Raw genomic sequence first — 12,643 nt, 5'->3', positions numbered from 1 at the left:
CTTCAGCCAATGAGAAGGCTGGATAATGTGTCACAGTTCAACAGAGTAAAGAAGCCATTTTTGTTTTGTGACATAGGTTAAAGGTAAATTAATGCTTCCAAAATTATAAATAGCTGTTGTGTAAGACAGTAGCTCTATAGCTGTTGCACCAAGTGCACCTGGGGCACGAAATTCGATGCCACGATTGTTTTCATGATGCTAATTTAATAAACTGATTTACCATTTGGGGTTAGAAACATATATATGAAACAGACTTAATGGGGCATTCAATTTAAAATTTACTTTACCATAAAATGTATTTAATATATAAAAAAGGAAAGTGTTCTCACTGCCCTAATTGGCCACAGCAAAGGAGATAAATTAAGCAGCACTCAGCAGGAGAATTTTCAAGGGGTGTGTTTCTTGACTAAACAACAACAATGCAAAGACTGCTAACACAATAAGTTTAAATCTTAAAGGGACAGAAAATTCACAGAAAAGTCACAATTAAAATTACTTTTAAATAAAGCATGCCATTTTAAAGAAATTTCCCATGTATTCCTATCATCTAATTGCATTGTTCTTTTGGTATTCTTCATTGAAAAGCAAACCTAGGTAGCAGCAATGCACTACTGAGGCCTAGCTGCTGATTGGTGGCTTCACATATATGCCTCTTGTCATTGGCTCACCCAATGTGTTCACCTAGCTCCCAGCAGTGCATTGCTGCTCATTCAACAAAGGATACCAAGAGAATGAAGCACATTTGATAATAGAATTAAATTGGAAATGTGTTACAAATTGTATGCTCTGTCTAAATCACAAAAGATAAACTTTGTGTTCCATGTCCCCCTTTAAATAAATATCTGCTAGAGAATGACATTTCATTAGAAAGATATTTTATATATATATATATATATATATATATATATATACACACACATATATATATATATATATATATATATATATATATATATATATATATATATATATACTGTATATATACATACACACACACATATATAAATACAGTATATATACATACACACACACATATATATATATATATATATACATACACACACACATATATATATATACAATATATATATATATATATATATATATATATATATACACAAACACAAACACATATATATATATATATATATATATATATATATATATATATATATATATATATATATATATATATATATATGTGTGTGTGTGTGTGTGCGTCCCTTTAAATAAATATCTGCTAGAGAATGACTGAATGAGAATGACATTTCATTAGAAAGAGATTATATATATCCATAGAAGATTCCATATTACCTCCAAGCTGTGTATCTCCACAATGGCAGGCTGTCCATCAGCTGGGAAGTTAGGGCACACCCTAACCAGGTGACCTCTTGCTCCGAAGCAAACCGAGACGTGTGGAAGAGAAAACTTCATAGGGGTAGTAGGCTGAGGAGTGCACACTGAAGCCTCTTTATATGAGGAACAAACACATTAGAGAGACAAATAAGTAACCACATTCATTAAATAGCTTAGCATTTACTGTTTTAGAAAACAGCTCAAGACTCATGTAATATTCTGAAAATATAAAACTTTTTTGTTGGAAAAAATATATATATTTTGCTATTGTTATTTATTGTTCTGAGGTCAAGTGGAAACACCTGAATCAAAATATTTAATCTTTGAGAGTCATTTTTAAAGTGATGGTAAACTCTCCCCTTTTTAAAAAAGATCCGGAATGTTAGTTATATTTTGGATGGAATTTAATTAATCAGTTGTAATGAAGATGTGCTATAACTTACTTTTTAATATAGATATGAAATTCTAAAACCCGCGCTACGCCACCCATTTCAAAAGTCAATTATTCTGTGAGCTACCGGTTTTAATTGTTGTCCAATCAGCGCTCTCCCCTTTAGGCGCCTTTTGTTGTAGCTAGAGCACTGATTGGACAACCTTTAGCTCACAGAAAATTTAACTTTTAAAGTGGGCGGTGGAGCGCGCTGTATTTAAAGTGATTTATAGCGCAACTTCATTACAACTGATGAATAAAACTCCATCTAAAATATTATTAACAGGAGACTAGATTACGAGTTTTACGTTATGAGAGGTGCGGTACTAACTTGCACTTTATTCTCACCGCTCACTTTCCTACAGCGCTGGTATTACAGTTTTGTACAAACCAGGCGTTAAAAGGCAAGAAGTGAGCGTAGAGCAAAATTGTGCTCCATACCACACTCCAATACCAGCGCTGCTTAAGTCAGCGGTGAGCTGGTTATACGTGCTTCTACACAATTTCCCCATAGACATCAATGGAGAGAGCCGGCTGAGAAAAAGTCTAACACCTGCAATAAAGCAGCCTAAATCTCAGTAACGCAGCACCATTGATTGAAACAGCCAATAGAATGCAAGCTCAATCCTATTGGCTGATTGGATCAGCCAATAGGATTGAAGTTCAATCCTATTGGCTGATTGCATCAGCCAATAGGATTTTTTCAACCTTAATTCCGATTGGCTGATAGAATTCTATCAGCCAATCAGAATCTAAGGGACGCCATGTTGGATGACGTCATTTAAAGGTACCTTCATTCAGCAAGAAGACGTCGATTGAAGAGGATGCTCCGCGCCAGATGTCTTGAAGATGGAGCCGCTCCACGTCGGAAGGATGAAGATAGAAGATGCCATCTGGGTGAAGACTTCTGCCGGTTTTGAGGACCACTTCTGCCCATCTGGAGGACCACTTCTGCCGGCTTCGTTGAGGACATCTTGCCGCTTGGATGAAGACTTCTCCCGGTAAGTGGATCTTCGGGGGTTAGTGTTAGGATTTTTTAAGGGTGTATTGGGTGGGTTAGGGCTTTGGGCAGCAATAGAGATAAATGCCCTTTTAAGGGCAATGCCCTTTTCAGGGCAATGGGGAGCTTAGGTTTTTTTAGTTAGGGTTTTATTTGGGGGGTTGGTTGTGTGGGTGGTGGGTTTTACTGTTGGGGGGGGTTGTTTGTAATTTTTTTTACAGGTAAAAGAGCTCATTTGTTTAGGGCAATGCCCCGCAAAAGGCCCTTTTAAGGGCTATTGGTAGTTTAGTTTAGGCTAGGATTTTTTTATTTTGGGTGGGCTTTTTTTATTTTGATAGGGCTATTAGATTAGGTGTAATTAGTTTAAAGATCTTGTAATTTGTTTTTTATTTTCTGTAATTTAGTGGGGTGTTTTTGTAATTTAGCTAATTTTATTGAATTTAGTTAATTGTATTTAATTTAGGGAATTTATTTAATTGTAGGGTTAGGTTAGGTGTTAGTGTAACTTAGGTTAGGTTTTATTTTAAAGGTAAATTTGTATTTATTTTAGCTAGGTAGTAAATAGTTAATAACTATTTAGTAACTATTCTACCTAGTTAAAATAAATACAAACTTGCCTGTAAAATAAAAATAAACCTTAAGCTAGCTACAATGTAACTATTAGTTATATTGTAGCTAGTTTAGGGTTTATTTTATAGGTAAGTATTTAGTTTTAAATAGGAATTATTTAGGTAATGATAGTAAGTTTTATTTAGATCTATTTTAATTATATTTAAGTTAGGGGGTGTTAGGGTTAGACTTAGATTTAGGGGTTAATAAATTTAATATAGTGGTGGCGGCGACATTGGGGGCAGCAGATTAGGGGTTAATAAATGTAGGTAGGTGGTGGCAATGTTAGGGACAGCAGATTAGGGGTTCATAATATTAAAATAGTGTTTGCGAGGTGGGAGTGCGGTGGTTTAGGGGTTAATATGTTTATTATAGTGGTGACGATGTCCGGAGCGGCAGATTAGGGGTTAATAATTTAATTTTATTGTTTGCGATGCGGGAGGGCCTCGGTTTAGGGGTTAATAGGTAGTTTATGGGTGTTAGTGTACTTTTTAGCACTTTAGTTATGAGTTTTATGCTACTGCTTTGTAGTGTAAAACTCATAACTACTGACTTTAAAATGCGGTACGAATCTTGACGGGATAGGGTGTACTTTTTGGCCTCCCTGGACAAGCTCGTAATACCCGCGCTATGAAAGTCCCATTGAACATAGACTATACGCAAATTGCGTAAGTGATTTGCGGTAAGGCCCTAAATCTGCAAGACTCGTAATACCAGTGGTAGTGAAAAAGCAGCGTTATAACCTGATAACGCTGCTTTTTCAGTATAACGCAAAACTCGTAATCTAGCCGAGGGTATTTTGGCAGCACAACTATAGGGCATTACCATACTGTTTTATATTTTAGATACTAAATAAAATGATGCTATGTAGTTTCTGCAAACTTTTAAACTTGCCTTTAATTGGGCATCATAAATCGTCCTATAACACGGTTCTCTATATAAACTAAGAATTGATCTAATAGTTTATTTACATTCCCTCTTTAGCCTGCTGAATATCTAGTCAATTACTTGAATGAATGGATCCAATAGTGTATTAAATTGTAAAGTATCTGTTCAACATGAGGACGCTGAATAGTTTTCTGATTACAGATCGTGCCTCATGGGGAGCTCTCTGGTTTCTCTTTTCAAGTTATTTATCAATTTTGTATTGATTAACTTGCGGTATCCTGTGAACAGCAGACGTGCAAACTCCCAGGCATTTAAACAAAAACATTCTAAATCTCTACTTTATCAATGAACCCCTGGTAGATACATATCCCACGATATCCTTTCTTCAAGCTCATATTATCATTGTTCTGAATTTGGGTTCCTAATCCCGCTGTGCATCATATTTTTATTCTTCTATCATTTTTTTATCTACCTTTCTCTTTGTTTCAGCATTTCCTACAAATAATTTTCGCCTACATTTAGAGTTTTGTCGGTAAAGACTTGCGTAGCTAACGCTCCTTTTTTTCCCCCCGCACCTTTTAAACAACGCTGGTATTGAGAGTTCTCTGAAGGGCTGCGTTAGGCTTCAAAAAGGGAGCGTAAAGGCATATTTACCGCCACTTCAACTCTCAATACCAGCGTTGCTTACGGTAGCGGCTAGCTGGAAAAACGTGCTCATGCACGATTCCCCCATAGGAAACAATGGGGCAGTTTGGGCTGAAAAAAAACCACCTGCCAAAAAGCAGCGTTCAGCTCCTAACGCAGCCCCATTGTTTCCTATGGGGAAACACTTTCTAAGTCTGCACCTAACACCCTAACATGAACCCAGAGTCTAAACACCCCTAACCTTACACTTATTAACCCCTAATCTGCCGCCCCCGCTATCGCTGACCCCTGCATTACACAATTAACCCCTAATCTTCCGCTCCGTACACCGCCGCAACCTACATTATCCCTATGTACCCCTAATCTGCTGCCCCTAACATCGCCGACCCCTATATTATATTTATTAACCCCTAATCTGCCCCCTCAACGTCGCCGCTACCTACCTATACTTATTAACCACTAATCTTCCGACCGGAGCTTGCCGCTACTCTAATAAATGTATTAACCCCTAAACCGCCTCACTCCCGCCTCGCAAACCCTAGAATAAATAGTATTAACCCCTAATCTGCCCTCCCTAATATCGCCAACACCTAACTTCAAGTATTAACCCCTAATCTGCCGACCGGACTAAGCAGCTACTCTAATGAATGTATTAACCCCTAAAGCTAAGTCTAACCCTAACACCCCCCTAAGTTAAATATAATTTTATTCTAACGAAATAAAGTAACTCTTATTAAATAAATTAATCCTATTCAAAGCTAAATACTTACCTGTAAAATAAACCCTAATATAGCTACAATATAACGAATAATTAAATAGTAGCTATTTTAAAATTTATATTTATTTTACAGGCAACTTTGTATTTATTTTGACTAGGTACAATAGCTATTAAATAGTTATTTACTATTTAATAGCTACCTAGTTAAAATAATTACAAAATTACCTGTAAAATAAATCCTAACCTAAGTTACAATTAAACCTAATACTACACTATCAATAAATAAATTAAATAAATTAACTACAAGTACCTACAATTAAATAAACTAAACTAAATTACAAAAAAAAAACCCACTAAATTACAAAAAATAAAAAAAATTACAAGAATTTTAAGCTAATTACACCTACTCTAAGCCCCCTAATAAAATAACAAAGCCCCCAAAATAAAAAAATTCCCTAACCTAATCTAAATTTAAAAAAGTTAACAGCTCTATTACCTTACCAGCCCTTAAAAGGGCTTGTGTCGTCTTCACCCAACCGGGCACCGATGGACCAAAAGAAGACATCCGGAGCAGCAGAAGTCTTCATCCTATCCGGGCAGAAGAGGACATCCGAACCGGTAGACATCTTCATCCAAGCGGCATCTTCTATCTTCATCCATCCGGAGCGGAGCCATCTTCTTCCAGCCAACGCGGATCCATCCTCTTCTACCGACACCTACTCGCCGAATGAAGGTTCCTTTAAATGACGTCATCCAAGATGGCGTCCCTCAAATTCCGATTGGCTGATAGGATTCTATCAGCCAATCAGAATTAAGGTAGGAAAAATCTGATTGACTGATTGAATCAGCCAATCAGATTCAAGTTCAATCGGATTGGCTGATCCAATCAGCCAATCAGATTGAGCTCGCATTCTATTGGCTTATCGGAACAGCCTCAATCTGCTATTGTACCTAGTTAAAATAAATACAAAGTTGCCTGTAAAATAAATATAAATTCTAAAATAGCTACAATATAATTATTCGTTATATTGTAGCTATATTAGGGTTTATTTAACAGGTAAGTATTTAGCTTTAAATAGGATTAATTTATTTAATAAGAGTTAATTTATTTAGTTAGAATAAAATTATATTTAACTTAGGGGGGGGTTAGGGTTAGACTTAGCTTAAGGGGTTAATACATTTATTAGAGTAGCGGCGAGGTCCGGTCGGCAGATTAGGGGTTAATACTTGAAGTTAGGTGTCGGCGATGTTAGGGAGGGCAGATTAGGGGTTAATACTATTTATTATAGGGTTTGCGAGGCGGGAGTGAGGCGGTTTAGGGGTTAATACATTTATTAGAGTAGCGGCAAGCTCCGGTCGGCAGATTAGTGGTTAATAAGTGTAGGTAAGTTAGCGGAAACGTTGGGGGTGGCAGATTAGGGGTTAATAAATATTATGTAGGTGTCGGCGATGTTAGGGGCAGCAGATTAGGGGTTTATAGGTATAATGTAGGTGGCGGCGGTGTGCGGTCGGCAGATTAGGGGTTAAAAAAATATTAGAGTGGCGGCGATGTGGGGGGACCTCGGTTTAGGGGTACATAGGTAGTTTATGTGTGTTAGTGTACTTTAGAGCACAGTAGTTAAGAGCTTTATAAACCAGCGTTAGCCCAGAAAACTCTTAACTACTGACTTTTTCCTGCGGATGGAGTCTTGTCGGTAGAGGCACTACCGCTCACTTCAAACACGACTCTAAATACCGGTGTTAGGAAGATCCCATTGCAAAGATAGGATACGCAATTGGCGTAAGGGGATCTGCGGTATGGAAAAGTCGAGGCTTGGAAGTGAGCGTTAGACCCTTTCCTGACTGACTCTAAATACCAGCGGGCGGTAAAAAGCAGCGTTAGGACCCCTAACGCAGAACTCTAAATCTAGGCGTTTATGATTTAAAAATGTATGATGTTTAAAAAAAAAAAAAAAAAAAAAACTCTATCTTTTGGTTTATTATCTCTTCTTCAGCTTTATTTTGTTAAAAGCAGGTAACTTAAAGAGACATGAAACCCATAATTGTTTGTTCATAATTCAGATGGAGCATGTAATTTAGGTATCTCTCCAACAAAGAGTATCATGAGAACAAAGAAAATTAAATAGCAAAAGTAAATTAAAAAACTGTTTTCAAAACTGAATGCTCTGTTTCAATTACAAAAGCCCAACGCCAAGGCTTCACCTCCACTCCAAAAAGAAACCACAGTTTTACCAAAAATAAAATATACATTCTACAGTTTTGCAAAATTAATATACAAGCTAAGTTTATCTGATTCTTCTAAGCCCTTACTCGCACAGAAACCCGATCACGTTTTATCAAGTGCTCTAACCTGACATGAAATATTAATGTTTCACATTCCAATGTTCTTCACGTAGAAGCATATGCTCTATTTATTCATAAATACATATATATATATATATATATATATATATATATATATACATATACACAGTGGATATAAAAAGTCTACACACCCCTGTTAAAATGTCAGGTTTCTGTGATGTAAAAAAATTAGACAAAGATAAATCATTTTAGAACGTTTTCCACCTTTAATGTGACCTATAAACTACACAGCTTAATTGAAAAACAAACTGAAATCTTTAAGGTGGAGGGAAGTAAACAAAAAAACCTAAAATAATGTGGTTGCATAAGTGTGCACACCCTCTAATAACTGGGGATGTAGCTGTGTTCAGAATTAAGCAATCACATTCAAAACCATGTTAAATAAGAGTCATCACACACCTGCCATAATTTAAAGTGCCTCTGATTAACCCCAAATAAAGTTCAGCTGTTCTAGAAGGTCTTTCCTGACATTTTCTTAGTCGCGTCCTACACAAAAGCCATGGTCCGCAGAGAGCTTCTAAAGCATCAGAGGGATCTCATTGTTAAAAGGTATCAGTCAGGAGAAGGGTACAAAATAATTTCCAAGGCATTAGATATACCATGGAACACAGTGAAGACAGTCATCATCAAGTAGAGAACATATGGCACAACAATGACATTACCAAGAACTGGATGTCCCTCAAAAATTGATGAAAAGACGAGAAGAAAACTGGTCTGGGAGGCTACCAAGAGGCCTACAGCAACATTAAAGGAGCTGCAGGAATATCTGGCAAGTACTGGCTGTGTGGTACATGTGACAACAATCTCCCGTATTCTTCATATGTTTGGGCTTTGGGGTAGATGGCAAGACGGAAGCCTTTTCTTACGAAGAAAAACATCCAAGCCCAGCTAAATTTAGCAAAAACACATCTGAAGTCTCCCAAAAGCATGTGAGAAAAGGTGTTATGGTCTGATGAAACCAAGGTTGAACTTTTTGGCAATAATTCCAAAAGATATGTTTGGCGCAAAACAACACTGCATATCACCAAAAGAACACCATACCCACAATGAAGCATGGTGATGGCAGCATCATGCTTTGGGGCTGCTTTTCTTCAACTGGAACTGGGGCCTTATTCAAGGTAGAGAGAATTATGAACAGTTCCAAATACCAGTCAATATTGGCACAAAACCTTCAGGCTTCTGCTAGAAAGCTGAACATGAAGAGGAACTTCATCTTTCAGCATGACAACGACCCAAAGCATACATCCAAATCAACAAAGGAATGGCTTCACCAGAAGAAGATGAAGTTTTGGAATGGCCCAGCCAGAGCCCAGACCTGAATCCAATCGAAAATCTGTGGGGTGATCTGAAGAGGGCTGTGCACAGGAGATGCCCTCGCAATCTGACAGATTTGGAGTGTTTTTGCAAAGAAGAGTGGTCAAATCTTGCCAAGTCACGATGTGCCATGCTGATAGACTCATACCCTAAAAGACTGAGTGCTGTAATAAAATCAAAAGTTGCTTCAACAAAGTATTAGTTATACAGATATATAAAGGAATATGTGTTTAAAAATACTTAGAACATATTCCCCTATGTGAAGAACATTAGAATGGGAAATATTTTCAGCAAATACTGTAACAGTTAAACACTTTAACCCCTTGAGTGCTAATGACGGCTCTGAGCTTTCACAGAGTTTCCCACTCTGGTGCTAATGACGGCTCAGAGCCGTCACTAGCACTCTCCCAACTTGAGGGAGATCTGGGGGCTCCCACCCGCTCCTACCCCGGCGATCGGTGCTGCATAATGAAAGGCATCCCAGGGGCTTCCGTTTTGCGTGGTGACGTCATGCGCAATAAACGTGATTACGTCACCGCACAACTTTATTTAACATTAACAATGTTAAATATAGGAGCAGGGGGCATGCTGCTTAGAAGCCTGTATCTCAGGCATCTAAGCAGCTACAGACCCCAAGACCCACCGTTGGAAAGGTAATCGCCTAACCTTTCCAACTGTGTAAGTCTTGGAGATCTGAAATAAATAAAAAAAAGTTTAAAAAAAATATTTTTAAAAATATTAAATAAAAAACCCTTTAAAAAAACCTTAGCACCCAGGTGGGAAAGTGCTTAGCACTCAAAGGGTTAATAAATATGAATATTGAATAAATATGATTTTTCATGTTTTCAGCTACTTGACTGCAAAGGGCTCCAATGCACTTATATAAATGTTTATATATATGTATACATTTTTTTTAATTATTAATTGTTCAACAACTCCTGTGATATATCTTCTTACATGTGAAATATGTTTCAAACAGTATGTAGGTAAAACTAAAAGACCTATAAAGGATAGATTTTTGCAACATCTTAGGTTTATAAAGATCCAAAATCCAATACCCCGGTAGCAAGGCACTTTAAACAATACCATAACTCAGATACCAGTATTCTTACAATACAGAGTATAGATCATGTGCTGATATGGCATGTGAAGTCCAATAAATTGCAGATAGCACAGTGACGTTGATAGCCCTGACGAAGCTCCATTGATCAGCCAATGGGAGTGAAACGCGCGTAGGCGTGGCCTTCCACTCTGTTGTTTGAGGAACCTGTATCTTGATGGCGTGCTGCGATACCATATAGTGAACTTTGGAATGAGTTTATACCAACCTGTACACTGACAAGTAAAGAGCCTGGAAGAGAGAACGATATAGGATCTGTTTTGAAAGCAAGGTGAAAGTGACACATGGTCACAAGGAGAGGTATCCAGCTTAATAATATCGGAAGCCGCTAAATCTGGTGCCTGCCAAACCTGATGAACGGCAGGTGATCCGGTGTTATATTGTGGTAACTGTGGATCTCCCTGGTCACACTATATACCATATTGTTTACTTATGTGTGGCGATTGCTATTTTCGCTGGGACATTGTGTCAATACTACAATATTCAGCTTGCCTTAGATAATGAACTCTCTGCTGCATCTTTACTAACAATTGCTTGCTTATAATTTGCATTGAACTTGTATTGCTCTCTTTGCATGGGACTTGCATTGCTCCTTTTGCTATTAACAAGCTTTCCTGGTATTGCATCACCATAAGGATGAACTTTATTCCATTAATAAGCTCCATCAAATAATCATGTTAACATGAATGCTATACATGCATAGATCCCCACGAAATACCTGGCCAGACAATACCTATTATATATATATATAGGGTTTGGTTCAGCAGGGTGTTGCATGTCATTTCTTTCCTCAGAGTGGCTTATCTTTGTAAGATTGTTTGTATATGTGTTTTTCTATGCAGCATTTTGGCACTATTTAACCCCCTTTTTTCACTTTAGGTTGTAGGATATGTGCATTTGTGCTTTGATGACAGCATGTATTTTCTGGTTTTTCTCAGAGAAGAATCGATAATTATTAATAAATAATAATTTTTTGAATCTAAAAGAGTGCTGAATACCCTTTCTTTTTCACATAGACTTTCATATCTATAGTGTCTTTCTTTTTACTTTAAAAAAAATAACGAATGTATACACCTTTTAAATTTTTGGAATAAATGAAAGTTCTGACAGCTAGTCTGTTATGCAGTGATCAAGTGAGCATGCACACGAAACGCATCTGTGGGAGACTACCTGTCGATGCTGCTTACCTGCTTTTACATGATTGTGCTGCTTGGATTTATCCAATATGTGATTTTATATTACACATTAAACATTTGACTTTTACTTTGATGCCTTGAGAGTTTTCGTCACAGTGCGAGTCCCTTTGGATACTATATGTATACATATATATGTATTTATAATTTATATGTGTATATATGTCTGTAAATATATAAATAAGTTTACTTTCAACCTGTAATATGCTCACTACTTCCGAAGTGCCCAAAGAGTCACGATACACCCCTTTTCGCTCACGCGAACAGTTAGCTTGCCACTCGTAATCTAGCCCTTCATGGGGTATGCATGGTGGCCTTATTTTTTGACCTAATAATATTCATGTGTTGCAGTTGGGGGCACTCGCAACAAAAAGAGTGATAAACAATGTTCTAACAATGTTCTAAGCAACCCCGTCACCTGATGCTTTTTTACAGTTATGGCCAAAAACATTGGCACCCCTGAATTTCTGTCAGATAATGAACCACTTCGCCCCGAAAATTGTTGCAATTACAAATGTTTAGACATTCTCATGTTTATTTCTTTTGTTTATATTTGTATGACACAAAAAAGTGGAGAAAAAAAAGCCAAACCCATTCCACGCAAAACTCCAAAAATGTACTGGACAAAATTATTGTCACCTTATCAAAACTGTAAGAAAACAAAATGTATGCTTACCAGATAAATTCCTTTCTTTCCAGGCTGGGAGAGTCCACAACTTCATTCATTAATGTTGGGAATATCAACACCTGGCAACCAGAAGGAGGCAAAGAGAACCCAGCCAAAGATTATAAATATCCCTCGCACTTCCCCCATCCCCCAGTCATTTGGCCGAGGGAACAAGGAAAAGCAGGAGAAACGTTAGGGTATAGAGGTGCCTGAAGATAAAATAAAGGGAAGCCGCCCAAACGTTAGGGTATAGAGGTGCCGAAGATAAAATAAAGGGAAGCCGCCCAAATATTACATGGACTCTCCCTGCCAGGAAAGAAAATAATTTATCTGGTAAGC

General features: G+C 37.3%; 1 protein-coding gene across 2 annotated transcripts in view; it reads right to left on the bottom strand.

Annotated features, from left to right (window-relative positions):
* SEC16B (SEC16 homolog B, endoplasmic reticulum export factor) overlaps positions 1–12,643 on the bottom strand; it is a 602,132-nt gene that overhangs the window by 429,907 nt on the left and 159,582 nt on the right. For both annotated transcript variants that reach the window (XM_053693298.1, XM_053693299.1), the window contains exon 9: positions 1,315–1,469. In XM_053693298.1, the coding sequence (XP_053549273.1) occupies positions 1,315–1,469 (155 nt within the window). The remainder of the gene's footprint in view (positions 1–1,314; positions 1,470–12,643) is intronic.

The sequence above is a fragment of the Bombina bombina genome, chromosome 10 (assembly GCF_027579735.1).
Source record: "Bombina bombina isolate aBomBom1 chromosome 10, aBomBom1.pri, whole genome shotgun sequence".
Taxonomy (NCBI): domain Eukaryota; kingdom Metazoa; phylum Chordata; class Amphibia; order Anura; family Bombinatoridae; genus Bombina; species Bombina bombina.
This window is presented reverse-complemented; position numbering and strand designations above follow the sequence as displayed.